This window comes from Podarcis raffonei, chromosome 5 (assembly GCF_027172205.1).
Source record: "Podarcis raffonei isolate rPodRaf1 chromosome 5, rPodRaf1.pri, whole genome shotgun sequence".
Classification (NCBI taxonomy): domain Eukaryota; kingdom Metazoa; phylum Chordata; class Lepidosauria; order Squamata; family Lacertidae; genus Podarcis; species Podarcis raffonei.
Genome location: NC_070606.1, coordinates 15,322,774 through 15,342,110, shown reverse-complemented (window position 1 = coordinate 15,342,110; position 19,337 = coordinate 15,322,774). Strand labels below are relative to the sequence as shown.

General features: G+C 46.3%; 1 protein-coding gene across 24 annotated transcripts in view; it reads right to left on the bottom strand.

Annotated features, from left to right (window-relative positions):
* Window positions 1-19,337, bottom strand: part of PAX2 (paired box 2) — a 154,000-nt gene that overhangs the window by 83,518 nt on the left and 51,145 nt on the right. For all 24 annotated transcript variants that reach the window (XM_053387947.1, XM_053387963.1, XM_053387939.1 and 21 more), the window contains one exon: window positions 12,688-12,773. In XM_053387947.1, the coding sequence (XP_053243922.1) occupies window positions 12,688-12,773 (86 nt within the window). The remainder of the gene's footprint in view (window positions 1-12,687; window positions 12,774-19,337) is intronic.

Here is a 19,337-nt window from a genome sequence, read left to right as displayed (position 1 = left end):
TCCCCTAAATGTTCCTGGTAAATCGGAGTATTAAAGTATTAAAGCCCGCTGCCTCCTTCCCAAAGACCAGGAAGTTTCTGCTCATCTGGGGAGGGGGCGAGGCACGATGCTTAGATGGGGCCAAGACCCTCCTGCCGCTTTCCTAAAGCCCACCCAGCTTTTGAAAGGAGTACAAAGGCTCCAGCATCACTTCAGAGGCCTGACACCTCATTCCCAAAATCTAGGAAGCTTCTGCCTGGCTTAGGGAGGGAGGCATGAAGCTGGTGCCTCTGACCCTAACTTTCTCCTATGAAAAATTTCCCCACACACCACTGACACATACCCACTATTTTTCAAGAGCCTATTACACTACAGGTAAATATTAGAGTCACAGAATGGCTAACAGTGAAAGTCTTCATGGGAATATGCCCTGCATAGGCACACTCCTTCTAAACAAGCCTGTAATAATAATTGTCAGAGGCTCAGGAGCAGAAGCACAGGGGAGAGAGCAAATAGAGAGCGGAGGAGAGGAATCCGAGGGGAGCGTAGGGGAGTATGACAGTGGCCCGAGAGATTCCATTAGCTTCTCCAGCGAATCAGAAGATTCCCAGAAGGGGGTGCCTTTGGTAAGGGCAAGGGGGGTCCCAGGGGGGACGCACCAGAAGCAAGGGGCCAGCGGGGACTCCCAAGGGAGCAGCGGAGGATCAGGACCAGCTCCCCCACCAGAGCGCAGTGGGGGGGAAGAGTCACATGTGTCAGGACCAGCGTCTCCTCCAGCGGGGAGAGAAGATGAGTCAGGGCTGACCACGCCCCCATCGGGAAGTGGGGGAACGGAGGGAAGGCCAGGTCCAGCTAGCCTCCCCGAAGGAGGGAGCAGTGACACGAGTGTAACGGTCAGAAGGAAAGTGGGAGGCTGCGCGCGCGCCAAGTTCAAATGTGCAGGAGCGCGGGACAGCAGAAAACCCGGATTGGGAGCCAGGTCCTAAAGCCCGAAGGAGGGAGGGGGAAGAGTCAGGGGACTCAGCGTCAGAGGAGTCTAGGAAGGGTGAGACCCCGACTAGCAGGCGGACCCAGAGAAGGAAGGAACAGAGGAAGAGGTGGAGTAAGGCTAGAATCTTAAACCGGTGTCAGGGGGGAGGAGATTCAGATGGAGCTTCGGCGGTCTAACGTTAAAGACGTAGCGTTGCACGCTGCGCGTGTGGAAGTGAAACTGAACTTCAATAAAGACTTTTATACTAAAGAAGGAAGCAGCGTTGGTCTTGTGTGAGCTGGGACCTTGGGCAGCGCTGACAATAATAATAATAATTTATTATTTGTACCCCACCCATCTGGCTGGGTTTCCCCAGCCACTCTGGGCAGCTTCCACAAAGACCAAAAATACACTAAGATGTCACACATTAAAAACTTCCCTGAACTTCCCTGAACAGGGCTGCCTTAAGATGTCTTCTGAATGTCAGGTAGTTGTTTAGTTCTTTTGACATCTGACGGGAGGGCGTTCCACAGGGCGGGTGCCACTACTACTGTACCTTGGTTCTAGAACGTAATCCGTTCCAGGAGTCCATTCGACTCCCAAAACCATTCAAAAACCAAGGTGTGGCTTCTGATTGGCTGCAGGAGCTTCCTGCACTCAAACGGAAGCTGCGCCAGACGTTCAGCTTCCGAAAAACGTCCGCAAACCAGAACTTCTGGGTTTGCAGAGTTTGGGAGCCGATTTGTTCGACAACTAAGCCGTTTGCGAATGAAGGTACCACTGTAATTGGTTACTGGAGCTCCCTGTTGCTGATAAGTGTCACCCAGTTAAACAACACATTTCCCACATGACTGTACAACTAACCAGCAAAATCCCATTTCCCTTCCAGGGTATGTATCTGCATCCCAACACAAGTTAAACAAGTCTCATTAGGAGGGGCGGCCTGTCCTGTTTCAGCACCTGAGGCAAAACGGGAATGTGCAGCCATCTCCCCACATCGCTGTGGCCCACTTTTGCCAGCAACTGAACACTGCAAACCCGTTGCCAAACTCGGAGAGAGTTAGGGCGCACCTCATGGCATTGCTATAATAATAATAATAATAATAATAATAATAATAATAATAATAATAATAATAATAATAATAATAATTATTTATTTATACCCCGCCCATCTGGCTGAGTTTCCCCAGCCACTCTGGGCGGCTTCCAATCGAGTGTTAAAAACAAGACAGCATTAAATATTAAAAACTTCCCTAAACAGGGCTGCCTTCAGATGTCTTCTAAATATCAGATAGCTGTTTATTTCCTTGACATCTGATGGGAGGGCGTTCCACAGGGCGGGCGCCACCACCGAGAAGGCCCTCTGTCTGGTTCCCTGTAACCTCACTTCTCGCCATTAGGGAACCGCCAGAAGGCCCTCAGTGCTGGATCTCAGTGTTCTCCGCCCCATGGCAGGGAAGATGAGCGGCGACACTGTGCACTATGCCATGGGGTGGGCAGGGTGCCAGTTGTACTTCTGCCACCTGAGGGAGATACTTCACTTTGCCCCACAGGCAGGCCGGTTCTGCTCAGTAGACCTATTCAGTTTGCCATACTGATTACAGGCAGCTCTCCATTTAGGATTACGTTCCAAGGCACCTTGTGTTTAAGTGAAACCGCGTATGTTTGAAACACCATTGAAACATTGGCATTGGGGGTTGCCCTGTTATTCAAGGTCTGTTTTACTTTAAAGGGGGGAGCCCAAGAGGGAGTGTAGTTTGAGGAAGAAAGGAAGGGAGAAAGGGGCCCACTGACATCCTCTGCTCAAGGGACCCCAGAAACATCCAGCCTGCCCTGCTGGCAATGCTGAAAATTGATGCTGGTGGAAGGTGAATTGCCATATTAATTTTATAATTTTATAATGAATGATTTTAGAGTGTTGTTTGTGTTGTACTTTTGTATTGTTTTATTGTTGTTAGCCGCCCTGAGCCCGGCTTCGGCTGGGGAGGGCGGGATATAAATAAAATTTATTATTATTATTATTATTATTATTATTATTATTATTAATAATTGAATCACCGAGTTTGGAGGCATCTCTAGGGTCATTTCATCTGTCCCCCTGCTAATAATAATAATAATAATTTTTAATTTATACCCCACCCTCCCCAGCCAAGACCGGGCTCGGGGCGGCTAACACCTGATATAAAAGCAAATTGATTGAAATACAACTTAAAAACAAGATTAAAATACAACATTAAAACATTAAAACACAGCCTCATTTCAATGGAAACTCAAATCAAAAACTTTTTGGGGGATGAAAACGTCTAGTCTTCACCAAGGCTAACTATCCAGACTGGTCCTACATGGGCCAGAAAAAAGCCAGGGAAGTCCTCAAATAGGAGTTCCGTCACAGGAGGAGAAAGGAAAAAAGAAGAGGGGGAGGGAATCAAACTGATTCTAAGCCAAAGGCCAGGAGGAACAACTCTGTCTTACAGCCCTACAGAAAGAAATCAGATCCTGCAGGGCCCTGGTCTCATGAGACAGAGCGTTCCACCAGGCTGGAGTCAGTGTTGAAAAGGCCCTGGCTCTGGTTGAGGCTAATCTGACTTCCTTAGGGGCTGGGACCTCTAGGGTGTTGCTATTTATGGACCTTAAGGTCCTCCGTAGGAAGTTCAGTGCTCCAGCATGCCCGACAGGTGACCATCAGGCCCAGTGTTAAGCAGCTTGTACCATCAGAAAGTTCTTATAATGTGAACCCATTAATTTGAATCCTACTCTCTGCAGCTCCATCCTTCCCTCCAGAGCTCCATCATCCATGAGACGCTATCAAAATATTTTTTAGGTAGCTATCATATTGCCTCTTAGCTGCCCCTTCCAGACTAAACAAAGGCAGTTCCTTCAACCTTTTCCCAAGGATTGCTGTCTAGGCTCTTCTCAATCTTTGTAGCTCTCCTCCAGGAATATTATATGTCAGAGACCGTGCTGAGGAGGGCTGCACAAATGAGGAATAGAGGGAGCCTCCCCCTCCCCCTGCTCCTAACCAGGATCCTGAAGCTGCCCAGAAGCAGTGGAACAGTATAAAATTGGAACAGTGGTTTGCAGAGGGGCACAGTTCTGAAGACAAAAGTTGGGAAGAACTGGGTGGAACAGTATAAAATTGGAACAGTGGTTTGCAGAGGGGCACAGTTCTGAAGACAAAAGTTGGGAAGAACTGGGTGGTGAACAGCTAGGAGAAGAAGAACCAGAAGAGAGAGAGAGAGAGTTAATGGACTCCGGTTTGCTGGAAAATGTCCAGCTGATCAGTCCAAGGTCACATAGATTAGACAAGGTAGCTGCACAGAAGGCACAGCAGTTGCAAGATCAGGTTGCAAGACGAGGAAGTGACTCGGGGGGAAGTGGGTGGAAACCTTAATTGGGAGCACCTTTACTCCGAGAATAGACTCTTTGTTCTTTCGCTGTGATCATTAAAATCTCTTTAAATGGTAAGAGACTATTTTTGCTTTGTTTTGCATATCCACAGCTAAAGGGAGGGAGGAAGCCGCTTCTCCAAAGCCTGACATTACACTTGGTTGATGTCCTCCTTTAACTGCAGTGCCCAGAACTGGACATTTTGCTCCAGTACAAAAGAGTGGTGCCATTGCTTCTCATGAACTGAACAATATACTTCAGCTGATGTAGCATGCAATTGCTTGCATCTTTTTAGCTTCAGCCCCCCATTTTCCTTCAACTTTATCTTTTCTTATGCACCTCCTTCTGCATCACTTTCCTAGTCCCAGTTGCTCTTTTGGGTAGAGTGCCTCAGGCAATAATAACCTTTAGCCTATTCCGCCTGCCTTTCCCCTCTGTGACATCAGGGCACCACGGCCAATCACTGCCGGGCGTCTCATCACCATTGCCATCACCACCATAAAATCCCTTGCCGCTGTGGTTTTTAAATTTCCTGCCCCTGGGGAACCCCTCCTTCCTCAGTTTATCAGCCAAGGAAACCCTAAGCTAGCCACAGAATCTCTGCACATTTTATGGTTCTGGGACATAGAGTAATCTTGGTCTGCAAGGAGTACTCCAGAAGGGGTACTGTTTAAGCTGATATGCAGACACCACTAAGATCTTAAGCAGAAATTAGAAAGTCATTCCTGCAGCACTCCCCACACCAAGAGAATGTACTGGAACACATTGCTCAGGAACATCTTAATGTGCAACCAGCAAAATACACAATATCCTCTAGCTGTGCATTTTGGGACAAGACTGGTGATGGCAGGTTTTGAGCAACTAACCTCCCCTTACTAAATTTCTGATCAAGAAATTCTTGATAAGCTTTCTAATAAGCGCCTTTAATTGATAGACTGGCTTTCTGCTTGCTATTCTATCTGTTAATAAATTATAATTAAACAAAGTCACAAGTTGCACTGCGGTCACCTGCCACCTTTGCAAAGGCGACTGTTTCCCATACCTTAACCATAGAAAATTTAACCATCTAGTAAGCAAAATGACTATTGTCAGAAAGAAAATATAGCTTTAAGGCGCTTTTAGAAATCAATTTGGGGAAAATATGAGCTATTCCCAGATACATCAACAGAACAGTTTAAAACGACTACAAAACCGTCAGTATCAGGATCCAAATATATAAATTAGGGTTGCAATAATTAACCAATTCATTTGCTAGACTAATTTTTATATAATATATAATATATACTATAATTTATATATATATCAATCACTATTTTTAACATCAGTATGTACAAAGACTGCAGGTGGAGAAGTAGCAGGAACCTAACTTCAGAAGAACCAGAAATTCAGCAGGTGCAGGGAACAAGCGTATTCATCCAAGAGGTATAAATCCCAACCTCTTTTGAACAATTAGCTCTTCATCAGGGGCCTGACAGAAAAAGAAATAGGCTACATCTATTACAGTTTCTTAGATGACTAGCTCCAAAATGAGCCACTGACATACGGACTCCCTCCGTGGCAGCTGAGCCTGCAATAGATTTGAGCTAATCCTGATTCTGACAGTCCCCTAGAGAAGAGCTAATTGCTTTTAAAGAAACGTTGGAATCTATACCACTTACTCGGACTAATAAAGGTGTCTCCTTGCACCTGTTGGGTTCCTGCTTGTTTCGCGCTGCCCTTTGGTGTGAGCTAGAGGTGTAGACAGGGACGTGGGTGGCACTGTGGGTTAAACCACAGAGCCTAGGACTTGCCGATCAGAAGGTCGGCGGTTCGAATCCCAGCGACGGGGTGAGCTCCCGTTGCTCGGTCCCTGCTCCTGCCAACCTAGCAGTTCGAAAACACATCAAAGTGCAATAGATAAATAGGTACCGCTCCGGCAGGAAGGTAAACGGCATTTCCGTGCGCTGCTCTGGTTCGCCAGAAGCAGCTTAGTCATGCTGGCCACATGACCCGGAAGCTGTACGCTGGCTCCCTCGGCCAATAAAGCGAGATGAGTGCCGCAACCCCAGAGTCGGTCACAACTGGACCAAATGGTCAGGGGTCCCTTTACCTTTACTTTTAGAGGTGTAGATAGCACATGTACAGTGCCAGATTTACGTATAAGCTAAACAAGCTATAGCTTAGGGCCCTACTCTCTTGGGGATCCCTCAAAAATTTAAAGGAAAAAAAATTGGATGTACATTTCCAAAATATAAGATAAAAAACAAATCAAATAAAACCTACATACAGCAACAGTGTTTTGTGTTGTGTAGGCTCCTGTGGTGTAAGTCATGGTCCCCGCCTGCTAGCTTGCTCCCTAAAATATCACTGGTTTGCTCATTTCTATATAGCATATATTCAACACAAAAAACAGCGACAATTTGTTGTCAACAAAGGACAGCTGGACATATAAAGGGCCCCATTACCTTCAGGGTAAAAGAGTGTTGGGAAATGATCTACAATGAATTGAAAAAATGTTTACAAGGACCTTTCAAAAAACAAACAAACCAGATTCCTTTTTGTTGCAGATCATTCAGAGGGAAATTCCCAGGTGTCAAAAAAGACTATTTATGTATGCTGCTACTGCGGCCCATGTTTTGTTAGCTCAAAAATGGGAAATGAACGAGGTCCCAACTAAAGAAGAATGGCAACTTAAACTGATGGAATACACGCAACTTGCCGATTTAACATATAGAATAAGAGAGCAAGAAGAATGTACATTTAAAGAAGACTGGAAAATGTTTACTGAATATATGGGTGAAAATTGTGTTCATTTCAAAATGTTGGTAGCATTAAGATAAATTCAACAGTGTAAAGAAATTTTGATGGATTTAACAATGGTTTACTGAATGGTTTAGTTCATGTAAATATGCAGGGATGTACGGTATGCAAAATGAACCACAGAAAGAGAAGAAAGGAAGTCATTGATTTAAGGTTGTTTAAATGAGTATTTTGAAATGTAAATTAGAAAATTTAATTTAAAATTATATACAGTATTATATATATTTTTATAGAAAACTTGCAATCTTGGTATTAGCAATGCACTCTAACCAACTGAGCTATCCAGTGCCAAGCTGTTGAGGGGGCCGGTGACACCTTGTGCCCCCCCCCCCAAGTTGGCGCACCTGAACATGCTTGCACCATTTATTTATTTAAAAGAAGTAGTAGTATTTTTATGCAGAACTGTCTTTTTCATTCATACAGGTTAATTTATGAAAATTTCATTGCTTAAAACTGATTGAATAAACAGAATAGTCCGAGTCTCTGTGGAGGTGTTGTGAAAAAAATCACAGCACAGCAGAGCACATGTGTTCTGACCAAAAGTTGAAATGTTATTTTACTCATGGTTTTAAGCACTCCTTATTCTTCTTCACTGTTTCCCATGCTTCAGTAACTGAATCTGCCTACCTTCTTTTTTAGAGGCCAAAGAATGGGGAATTCCACCTCAAAACACCTGGCGTGGAAGTAACCTGAGATCTAACAGATTAATGCGCTGGATTAATCAACTGACGCTGATTAATATAAACCACCCCTTGATAAACTTGTGAGGCGGGAAAGAAGCGGTGACTTTGGGATGGCAAGGCCACTCAGGTGCACCTTTTATCTCCTCTTGCCCCAAATACGGTTCAAACAACAACAGCTCCCCCCCCCCAATGCTCACATGGCAATAGATCTCAGCTTGAAATTGCTCCCCACACCCCCAGCAAACTGGACTGTGGAGAAAGCATTGGCACCATGGAAGCACAGAACAGCCATGTGTGTCCTTGGTAGCTAACACCAGAGGAGATCATGGTGCTATCACCACCTTGTGAGCCAGAAGGCTCCTTCAGACAGAAGCTGGGGCCACCACTTGTTTATGAGAAAGGACCTGCTTCAGTTTCATGAGCATGGGGGTGGAGGAGAAAATGGCGGCAGCTTGGAAAGCCACCTATAATAGATTAAAGAAGGGAAAAACCAAGGAACGCTGCCGTTTCTTTTGGAATCTAGGTGGGTGGGAAAGGAGCCCTGATAAGAACACCAAACCCGCCCCCCATCCCGAGGCCTTGGACAACAAGTAGGGATGGTCATGAAGTATTTATTATTTGATTGATTGATTGATTGATTGTACTCTGGGAGGCTTCCAACAAAGTATAAAGGAACACACCAAAACATCAAACATTAAAAGCTTCCCAAAACAGGGCTGCCTTCAGGTGTCTGTGAAAAGTCATAGGATTGTTTATGTCTTTGGCATCTGGTGGGAGGGCGTTCCACAGGGCAGGGGCCACTACCGAGAAGGCCCTCTGCCTGGTTCCCTGTAACTTGGCTTCTTGCGGTGAGGGAACCGCCAGAAGGCCCTCGGTGCTGGACCTCGGTGTCCGGGCTGAACGATGGGGGTGGAGACACCCCTTCAGGTATACTGGGCCGAGGCCATTTAGGGTTTTAAAGCTCAACACCTAGGAAAGGAGACATACTGGAAAGAAGAGCCCTAGTTATACAACGGTGTGAGTGAGAAATGTATCTTTCTCGATGCTGCAGAATTATTGTAAGTGAGAGTTGCTCCCCCCTCAGTGCCCGTCAAAATCAAGTGTTCCTGTGGAACAAACAAAAATGTCTGCATATCTATGTCCAAAGTCCATTTCGGGGGCCACCAGTCTGTTTAATCTGGCCCCTGTGGCAGTTTAGCTCAACAACTTTGGGGTAATATATATATATATATATATATAAACTTCCCTCCTAAAAAAAAGGTTAACCACTTTGGTTGGCCCTCACGGCCCTTCACTTCATCAAATCTGGCCCCCTTTGAAAAAAGTTTGGACACCACTGTCTGTGAGGATACCCTTCTCCTCGTTGCAGTGACTATAATTTCATTTGCAAAAATTATCTTCCCGCTCTGATTTTAACAACCCTTTGGAGGGCTGCACACAGGACCAGCCTAATTTATTATGTTGCCAGAAGGATGGGAAAGATGTTGCCTCTCCCAATTTCACATACAAAAACTGGGTGAATGCTGTTAATGGGATACTGTCTACCACACATAAGGTAGCAGGCCAAATTGTGGAGCCTCAGGAGGGCAGTGAGGCAACAGAGGGCCAGGGGCTCAGGAAGAAAAACCACGGGTAGCTACTGCTGCCTGTTGTCTGGTCATTGCCTCACCTTGCCTAATGGTAGGACCAGTCATGGCTGCGCGCCCCCCCTTTTCTACTGTGGGTGTACACACCACCCCTTTTTGAGTAAATAATGCAACAGAAAGGCTATTTCTCCCCTAACCCACCCAAAATATGCCATCCTACAGGATTTCGATTGGAGTTAGTGCTACTATATTACTAATAATAAAAATGGAGAGGAGTGTTTATTTATACTTCTGGGAATGCTTGCATAACTCTTTTAATGCAAATACAGTCGTACCTTGGAAGTCGAATAGAATCTGTTCCGGAAGTCTGTTCAACTTCCAAAGCGTTCGGAAACCAAAGTACGGCTTCTGATTGGCTGCAGGAAGCTCCTGCAGCCAATCGGAAGCTGCAGAAGCCGGGCCGGACGTTCGGCTTCCAAAATTAGTTCGTAAACCGGAACAGTCACTTCTGGTTTTTGATCGCCTGGGAGCCAAAATGTTCAAGAACTAAGCTGTTCGAAAACCAAGGTATGACTGTACATTAAAAAGGTAAAGGGACCCCTGACCATTAGGTCCAGTTGTGGCCGACTCTGGGGTTGCGGCGCTCATCTCGCTTTACTGGCCGAGGGAGCCGGCGTACAGCTTCCGGGTCATGTGGCCAGCATGACTAAGCCGCTTCTGGCGAACCAGAGCAGTGCACGGAAACGCTGTTTACCTTCCCGCCGGAGCGGTACCTATTTATCTACTTGCACTTTGACGTGCTTTCGCACTGCTAGGTTGGCAGGAGCAGGGACCGAGCAACGGGAGCTCACCCCGTGGTGGGGATTCAAACTGCTGACCTTCTGATCAGCAAGTCCTAGGCTCTGTGGTTTAACCCACAGCGCCACCCGTGTCCCTGACTGTACGTTACTCGGGCGATAATGTGCCATGGACAGACTTGGGGAACAGTCTGGTGGCCACAGCTGGTTAAATCTTTGGAGCAAAAACCTTCAAGGTGGCTGGATTGAGCTGTACCACCCCTTTATGTGCACAGACTCTGGTGTCTTTTCTTCCAGCTTCCAGACCGTATTACGGAAGATTTGGCTGCTTGGCACAGAAATAGAATCTGCATGCCCATTTCCTCAAAGGCTGTTCCTTCCCTGCACTGCAGTCTAGTTTGCATCCCAGCTTGCAGTGTTTTGGAGGAGACGTTCTAGGAATGTGGCATTGGAAAACAGGACAGCTCCTCCTACATTTGTCCCCTCGCTTCTTTGGCAAACTTACATTATTTGACAGCTGATCTAATTTAAGTACCTTTCACTTCCATGAGACAAAAGTCATATCCCTGGGGAAAAGGCTATTCAATTAATTCTAGCCTCTGCTCAGTCTTCTATCGCTCCCTCGGTGTGCACACACTTATAAAACCTGCGTTGAGCAACACCATTTTTTGTAATGTAAACATGGATATGGGGCACACTGCGTTTTCGATCCTGCAGGAAATGGGCTCTAATCTCTAACTGTGGTTACAAGGGATTTTTCACACATGTTTCTGTGGCGGCGGAAGCAGCTTGCTCCTCCGAAAGGGAAGATTCGTTTGCTGCATAGATGTGCCCCAAGCAATGGGACAGCGAAGCATTCACACAAACATGAGGAGGGCTTTGGAAGAGCAACTGCAAACCGCCACTCAAACATACAACTTCTGTGCCCAAGATCTAAGCCTAGCTAGAGGACAGGCTCGATGCTGCTTTGGCCTTGGGGAGACATTCATGAAAGCTTTGCCTCGCTTAACCTTGTCCTTTTGTTTAACTGTGTGCTGGACCTGTGCATAGATGTCAACCGTCCCTTATTTGGCGGGAAACTCCCTTATCCCAGGGCCGTGTCCCGCTGCTGTCCCTTATTATGATGTCCCTTAAATTTCCTGGGTTTCATGCTCACCCGGCTCGGGAGGGAAGCAGGGTCCTCTGCCGCGAGAGAGTGAGAGAGAACGCGTGCAAGAGCTGCCGCGTCTCCGTCTCTCCCTTTTCCCCCTCAGGGGTGCGTTGTGAGGAGACAGGTGGCGGCGGGCGGGCAGGCAGCCCCTCTCTTGCGAGATTTTGCTGTGCTGCCAGGGGAAGCCAGAGGTGGCAGCGGTGGCTGAGGAGACGGCCTGAGGGGGGAGGAAGAGGAGGGGATGGGGAGGGACGTAGAAGGGCGGTGCTTCAGCAGCCACTGCGGTGCCACAACCGCCTCATGCCGGGCTTGTGGGCGAGAGTCTCTCTCCCTCCCCCCTCTCTCGGGCGGGGAAGGGCTGATGGAACTCCTCACGCCAGGACGACGGCAGCCCCGACGTGCTGCTTAGCATACCCTCCAACCAGCGCAGCATCTTAATGTAGTGATTTCCCCCTCTGCATCCCTTTCATAACTCTATTTTTATAAAACATTTGTCCATCCATAGTTCAAATTTTTACTACAAGTTTTCTGTCAATCCTACCAATGTATGTAAATCTTGACAATAGCTTTTCAACTAAATTATAAACTTTCCCCATTCTTTATTAAAGAGGTCCTCTTCCTGGTTTCTAATTCTGCCTGTAAGCTTTGCCATCTCGACGTCGTCCATCAGTTTTGTCTGCCACTCTTCTTTGGTGGGAGTTGTAGACCCTTAGGGTCATCTAGTCCAACCCCCTGCAAAACACAGTCAGTGGCAGCAAAAGCAACATGGCTCCATCAGTGCCGGATTTATGTACAGTGGTACCCCGCTAGACGAATGCCCCGCTAAACGAAAAATGCGCAAGACGAAAGGGCTTTCCGACATTTTTTCTGCTTCGCAAGACATTTTTTTCTATGGGGCTTACTCGCAAAACGAATTTTTTTCCGTGGTCTCCCTTTTTTTTTTGCCTTTTCTGAAAGGCGCTAAGCTCCTTATCTCTAAATTGCCGCTTATCCGCTAATCCGCTAAGCGCTAAAAGCCGCTAAGCCGCTTATCAGCTGTTTTACCGCTTATCAGCTGATCGGCTGATAGCGGAGCTCCGCAAGACGAAAATCCCTGCAAGACGAAGGCTCCCGCAGAACGGATTATTTTCATCTTGCGGGGCACCACTGTATAAGCTAAGCAAAATCCCTTATTTTGGCTGCTGATCCCTTATTTTTGAGGCTGCTGGTCCCTTATTTTCAAATCTGTAAGTTGACAGCTATGGACCTGTGTATGAGACCACTCAATTCCTGACATTACTTTCTCCCTCCCTCCCCCCGCTGCCCCGCCATCCCCACCTCTCTGGTTTCATCTTACCTATAGTATGTCCAGGTGCAGTGACTCCAGTCGCACTCCCATCTGGTGTTGGGTGGAATGGCTGTTGCACTTTGGTTCGGATGATCCTGCCAAAACAAAACAAACAAACATACTAGCTGTTAACTCAGTCTCTTTTGGTTTCTAATTCCCCCCCCCCGTCATAAGCTCATTTGCCACATTTCCATGACAGTTTTCAAATTCCGATTAAAAGTCCTCACAAAAATGTGAAAAACATATTTGAGCGAGCGCTTCTCTTAGCATTCATATTTTTGAATGCAATTTTGCAAAATATGCATATTCTTTTGAAAACAGTTTCTCCTAATACATGCATTTTTGGCATGTTTTGGTTTTTTTGGTAGTAGAACTGTACGGGATAATTCAGAGAAGTGCAGATTTCCAAAGGTGGTTGTGTTTCAATTTGCATATTGCTTCTGAAAGTTCAAATTAGTTAATTAAAATATGCACCTTTTCTCCCCACCCCCAGTCTGAACCTGAAGGATGGAGACTGCAAGTGAAAACTCAGGCATGTAGAATGTATGTTTTGAATTACAGTGGTGCCTCGCAAGACGAACGCCTCGCAAAACGAAAAACTCGCAAGACGAAAGAGTTTTCCGTTTTGGAGGTGCTTCGCAAAACGAATTTCCCTATGGGCTTGCTTCGCAAGAAGAAAGCCCATAGGGAAATCTCCGCCGGCCTTCAGAAGAGGTCCTGGACCTCTTCTGAAGGCCGGCGGGGGGCAAAAGTCTTTGCTCCCCTCTGCCTGCCTTCCCGGGATAGCAGAGAAGCGCAGCACGTTTCTCCGCTATCCTGATGGCTTTTGAAGGCAGGCGGGGGGGAGCAAAGACTTTGGCCCACCGCCGGCCTTCAGAAGAGGTCCTGGACCTCTTCTGAAGGCCGGCGGGGGGCAAAAGTCTTTGCTCCCCCCGCCTGCCTTCCCGGGACAGCGGAGACTTCTCCGCTGTCCCAGGGCGATCTGAAAATGCTGGCGGGCGGCAGCGAAGGCTGCGCTGCCGCCCGCCAGCATTTTCAGATCGCCCCGGGACAGCGGAGAAGTCTCCGCTGTCCGGGGGCTTTTAAAATGCTGGCGGGCGGCAGCGCAGCGTTCGCTGCCGCCCGCCAGCATTTTCAGATCGCCCCGGGACAGCGGAGAAGTCCTTGCCCCCCCCCAGCCTTCAGAAGAGGTCGGGGGACAGACTGTCCCCGGACCTGGTCTGAAGGCGGTTTCCCTAGGAACGCATTGATTGATTTTCAATGCATTCCTATGGGAAACCGTGCTTCGCAAGACGAAAAACTCGCAAGAAGAAAAAACTTGCGGAACGAATTAATTTCGTCTTGCGAGGCACCACTGTATTATTATTAGTAGTAGTAGTATGAAAATACACTTTGTTTGCCAGTGACCAAGAGCCACTCAGCTCAATGCATTATGGGAGTTGGTTTACATCTCACTTCTTAACAAAGTAACTGTTTAGGGCTATAATTTGATTCTTACAAGAGAAAGAAGTGGGTTGGAGTAAACTGCCCTTAAGGATGGTCTAAGAAGTTTAGCAATATGTAGAGAATTTTTTTAAAGACATATAGTCTTTGCTATTTTCTATGAGGATCCCTTTTATTGGTGAAAGGATTATCAACATCGGGTGATATTGCAATTAAGTTATACTCAGAGTAGCCCCCTGACGTTAATGAGCCTAAGTTAGCGCCATTAACTTCAACATACCTAAGGTAAAAGTAAAGGGACCCCTGACCATTAGGTCCAGTCGTGACCGACTATGGGGTTGCGGCGTTCATCTGGCTTTATTGGCCGAGGGAGCCGGCGTACAGCTTCCGGGTCATGTGGCCAGCATGACTAAGCCGCTTCTGGCAAACCAGAGCAGCGCATGGAAATGCCATTTAACTTCCCGCTGGAGCGGTACCTATTTATCTACTTGCACTTTGACGTGCTTTCGAACTGCTAGGTTGGCAGGAGCAGGGACCGAGCAACGGGAGCTCACCCCGTCGCAGGGATTTGAACTGCCGACCTTCTGATCGGCAAGTCCTAGGCTCTGTGGTTTAACCCACAGCGCCACCTGCGTCCCTCAACATACCTACTCTTGAGTAAAATTTAGTTGAATACCACCCATTGTTCTTAACATCTTCCTTTATATACAGAACCATACAGAGTAACTTAAGCAAAAGGTAAGTCTTGCACCAAGTCTTACAAGATAAATATTGAGATTAGGGATGGGACAAGAGAACAGGCGCAGAGGGAAAGAAAAGAAGAGACAAATGTAACTATCTGTGTATGTGTTCAGATGTAGTTATGCTTACATAGGCTCAGGGCCAGCCCTACCATTAGATAGTGATAATACCCACCTCTGGTGGCAGGTGCTGGGCACCATTAATGGTGTCCCACATGAGTGTTCCTCCTGAGTCTCCAACATGGCCTATTCCTCACTCATATGTGGCCTTTTGCCCTAAGTAGTGGTAGAGGACACTATCCCCTTCACCACAGTAATATTCAACTAGCAGTTCAGCTGGCTTCTGCATATGGAATGGGAGTGGAGGCGCCATCTTGTATTTTGCTTCAGGCAACAAAATGCCTCGAGAGATGGCTCTGCTTAGACTTCATTATGGTTGGGAAGGTTGATGAAGGCTGCAATCGTAGGAGTATTTACCAGGAATCCCTAGCAAATTCCATTGAACTTGGAAGGGCTTCCTTATGAGTAAACATGCTTAGGGACTGGATGAAGAACAGGCCATGGGCTTTAACAAAGCTTTCAGAATGTCAAGAGTATTTGTAGCTGGCCAGAAAGTACGAAACTAGACATGAGGCTGGAAAATCCACAGTTTTTAAAAATGCAAAAGCTATTGTGGGGAAGGTGGGTTTTGTAATTGGGACTGTGGTGCTGGTAAAAGGGTAAAGGGACCCCTGACCATTAGGTCCAGTCGTGGCCAACTCTGGGGTTGCGGTGCTCATCTCGCTTTATTGGCCAAGGGAGCCGGCGTACAGCTTCCGGGTCATGTGGCCAGCATGACTAAGCCGCTTCTGGCAAACCAGAGCAGTGCACAGAAACGCCATTTACCTTCCTGCTGGAGCGGTACCTATTGATCTACTTGCACTTTGACATGCTTTCGAACTGCTAGGTTGGCAGGAGCAGGGACCGAGCAATGGGAGCTCACCCCGTCGCGGGGATTCGAACTGCTGACCTTCTGATCGGCAAGTCCTAGGCTCTGTGGTTTGTGGTTAACTCTCTCTCTCTCTCTGTCACACACACACACACACAGAGAGAGAGAGAGAGAGAGAGAGAGAGAGAGAGAGCGAGGGAGGGAATGAGAGATTTCCTAACAAAAAAATCACATACTCTCCAAAGCAGCAGGGGAAAAAACACAGGTGCCATATTTATTATATATTCTTGCCCGAGGGGGAAATAGGAACTTCAGGGCATGATTTTAATTGGGAAATAGCATAAAAGAAAACAGTTAACCCTTCGCTCCTTCAGAGTCGCATCCAATCTGATTCAGAGAGCCAGACAGACACCCTGGTAGTTATTACATTTTTTAAAAAAACACACAGGAGATCTGATGACAAATCTCCCAACAAAGTAAAGGTGGCAGCCCACAGAAGCACGGGTTATCTTACAGCTCTTTCTCCCAAAGGACTAGTGTCCAGGTACTTTGATATACTCTGCCATGGGGCTTGTATCCCGGGGACTACACAGTCTTGAGAACCAGTCTCTGAGACCCCTTCCATAGTTGTGAATCTGAGTAGTGTCTTCAAGACATAAACAAAATAAAATGAAGTGTATAGTTTGCCTATCTGCTCATGTAAGACTTTCCGTCTTGACAATTCAATACTGTACTCATGAGCATTCAACTCTAGAGCTCCTTTTCAGGAGAGGAGAAAGGAAAGTCTCCCTCTTCCTGCCTCCACATTTCCAAGAATAATATTTTCTCATTAGCTGCCACCGGAATACATAATTCTGATCGGATCAGGAAAGAGTGCGACTTTGGTGCCAGAAGTGAAACTTGCAGCTTTGTGCCACCATGAAGGAAGTGGACAAAAAAATGATCCAAGTTGTGCAGGCTGACAAGGTCAACAGAGCTCCCTGACCCAATAATACAGAGATGGTTTAACCTCTTTGTTGAACATAGATCTTGTAGACATTGTACATTTTCTCAACACTTAAGAGTTCTGCTGTGTGGGATTAGGCTTCACAGGAAGCAAAAAAAGAGAGAAAAGCGGACTTTAGGGGGAAATGTGGAACAAATAGAATAGTATCGTGCTGGGGCTCTAGCAGACACAGACCCTCAAAGTGTCCCTATTTTCCAGGGATAGTCCCAGATTTACAGACGCCATCCTGGTTTGTGATTTGATCTCCGAATGTCCTGCTTTTCCTTAGGATGTCGCTATTTTCACTGGGGAAATGTTGGAGGGTATGGAGTTATGAGACCCCTGTGCCAAGGAGATAAGTAACTGTACAACCTTTAGAAGACATCCTCTATAGAGAAGGGTTTTTTATGTTCAGTGTTCTGTTTTGTTTTTCTATACGTTGGAAGCTGCCAAAAGGGCAACCCAGTCAGATGGGTGGGGCAAATAATAATAATAATAATAATAATAATAATAATAATAATAAGGCATCCCTATTTTCATCAGTGAAATGTTGGAGGGTGTGGGACTGTAGAAAGGCTCATCCCTTAAGAACGATGCTTTATATGTTCTAGATCCTTAAACTACGCGGTAGAAAAGTTGACAATGAGCACACAGAAGAACAACGAAAGACATTTAGAAGACTAAAGGGGGAAAGACAGCATATGCAAGAGCCTTTACATAATGAAAGACACAATATATAGGCTTCAATATATACGTTGATCCTAGAAGTCGCCTACCCGAGTTGCGTGAATTTAGAGTATTTTGTATGATAGCAGAAAACAGACACAGCAAGCTTATCAGAAAATAGGTAGAACTCTGATAATCATACCAGAATCTAGAATCTAAAGGAAGGACAGGGTAGGTTATATTGTGTTGCAGACCCTTCCAAGTTTTCCAGGGGCAGTCCCAGATTTACAGAAGCCACCCCAGTTTCTGATTTGATCCCAGAACATCCCACTTTTTCATAGGAGATCCCTATTTTCATCCCGGTGGAGTATCGGGTCAGGTTGAAGGTGCTGGTTTTGACCTTTAAAGCCCATGGTGGCTTAGGGCCCTCGTATTTATGGGACCGCCTCTCCTGGTATGCCCCGCAGAGGACCTTAAGGTCCATGAATAATCATAGTTTAGAGGCCCTGGGCTGTAGGAAGTCAGATTATCCTCCACCAGGGCCAGGGTCTTCTCAGTGATGGCTCCGACCTGGTGGAATGCTCTGTTTGCATGAGGCCAGGGCCCTGCAGGATTTAACTTCCTTCCACAGGACCTGTAAGACAGAGCTATTCTGCCTGGCTTTCAATCTGAACTTAGCCTGATCTTTTATTCCCCTTCCTTCCCTCCCCCTCCCCCTTTTTATGAAGATTACCCACTCTGGGATTCCACAGCTAATTCTCCCCTGGTTTCCTCGCTGGCCCAAATAGGACTAATTTAGCCAGCTAGCCCTGGTGATCATCTAATGTTTATTGGATGGATTCCCCCCCCCCAAAAAAAAATTTGATTTTTGAATTCTGAATTTATTTATTTATGTTTTATACTGTATTTTATGCTGTTTTTCGTTGCATCAATTAAGTGTTTTAAATTTGTTGTTAGCCACCCTGAGCCCGGTTTTCTGAACTGGGAAGGGGGGGGGTATAAATAAAAAAATATTATTGTTATTATTATCATAGAAATGTTGGAGTGTATTGAGTTATGTGACCTCCAAGCCAAGGAGATAAGTAACTATACAACCTTTAGAAGCCATCTGAAGGCAGCCCTGTATAGGAAAGCTGTTTTTTTAAGGTTTAATGTTTTGTTATGTTTTTATATATGCTGGAAGCAGCCCAGAGTGGCTGAGGCAATACAGTCAGATGGGTGGGGTATAAATATATTACTACTACTACTACTATCATCATGGAATAGGATAGACCTATTTTTATTGGATAAATGTTGGAGGGTATGGTGCTGTTCTATGATGATGATGAGGAGGATGATAATAATAATAATAATAATAATAATAATAAATAATAATAATAATAATTTATTTATACCCCACCCATCTGGCTGGGCTTCCCCAGCCACTCTGGGCGGCTTCCAACAGAATATTAAAATACAATAGTCTTTTAACATTAAAAGCTTCCCTAAACAGGGCTTCCTTCAGATGTCTTCTAAAAGTCTGGTAGTTGTTGTTCTCTTTGACATCTGGTGGGAGGGCATTCCACAGGGCGGGTGCCGCTACCGAGAAGGCCCTCTGCCTGGTTCCCTGCTTCTCGCAGTGAGGGAACTGCCAGAAGGCCCTCGGCGCTGGACCTCAGTGTCCGGGTAGAATGATGGGGGTGGAGACGCTCCTTCAGATATACTGGGCCGAGGCCGTTTAGTAAACCAACAAAGTGCCCTTGTGAGTTTTCCAAAGTTACGTGGTTGATCACTATTGGACACAGGCGGCTAAACTAGATGAGCCTTTGCCTGGCATGGTTTGGGGAGGGGAGCGGCAGTATAGCTGCCATGACCTGTATGTTGTGGTTTTGAAGTACCAAGAAGCACACTTTGGAGG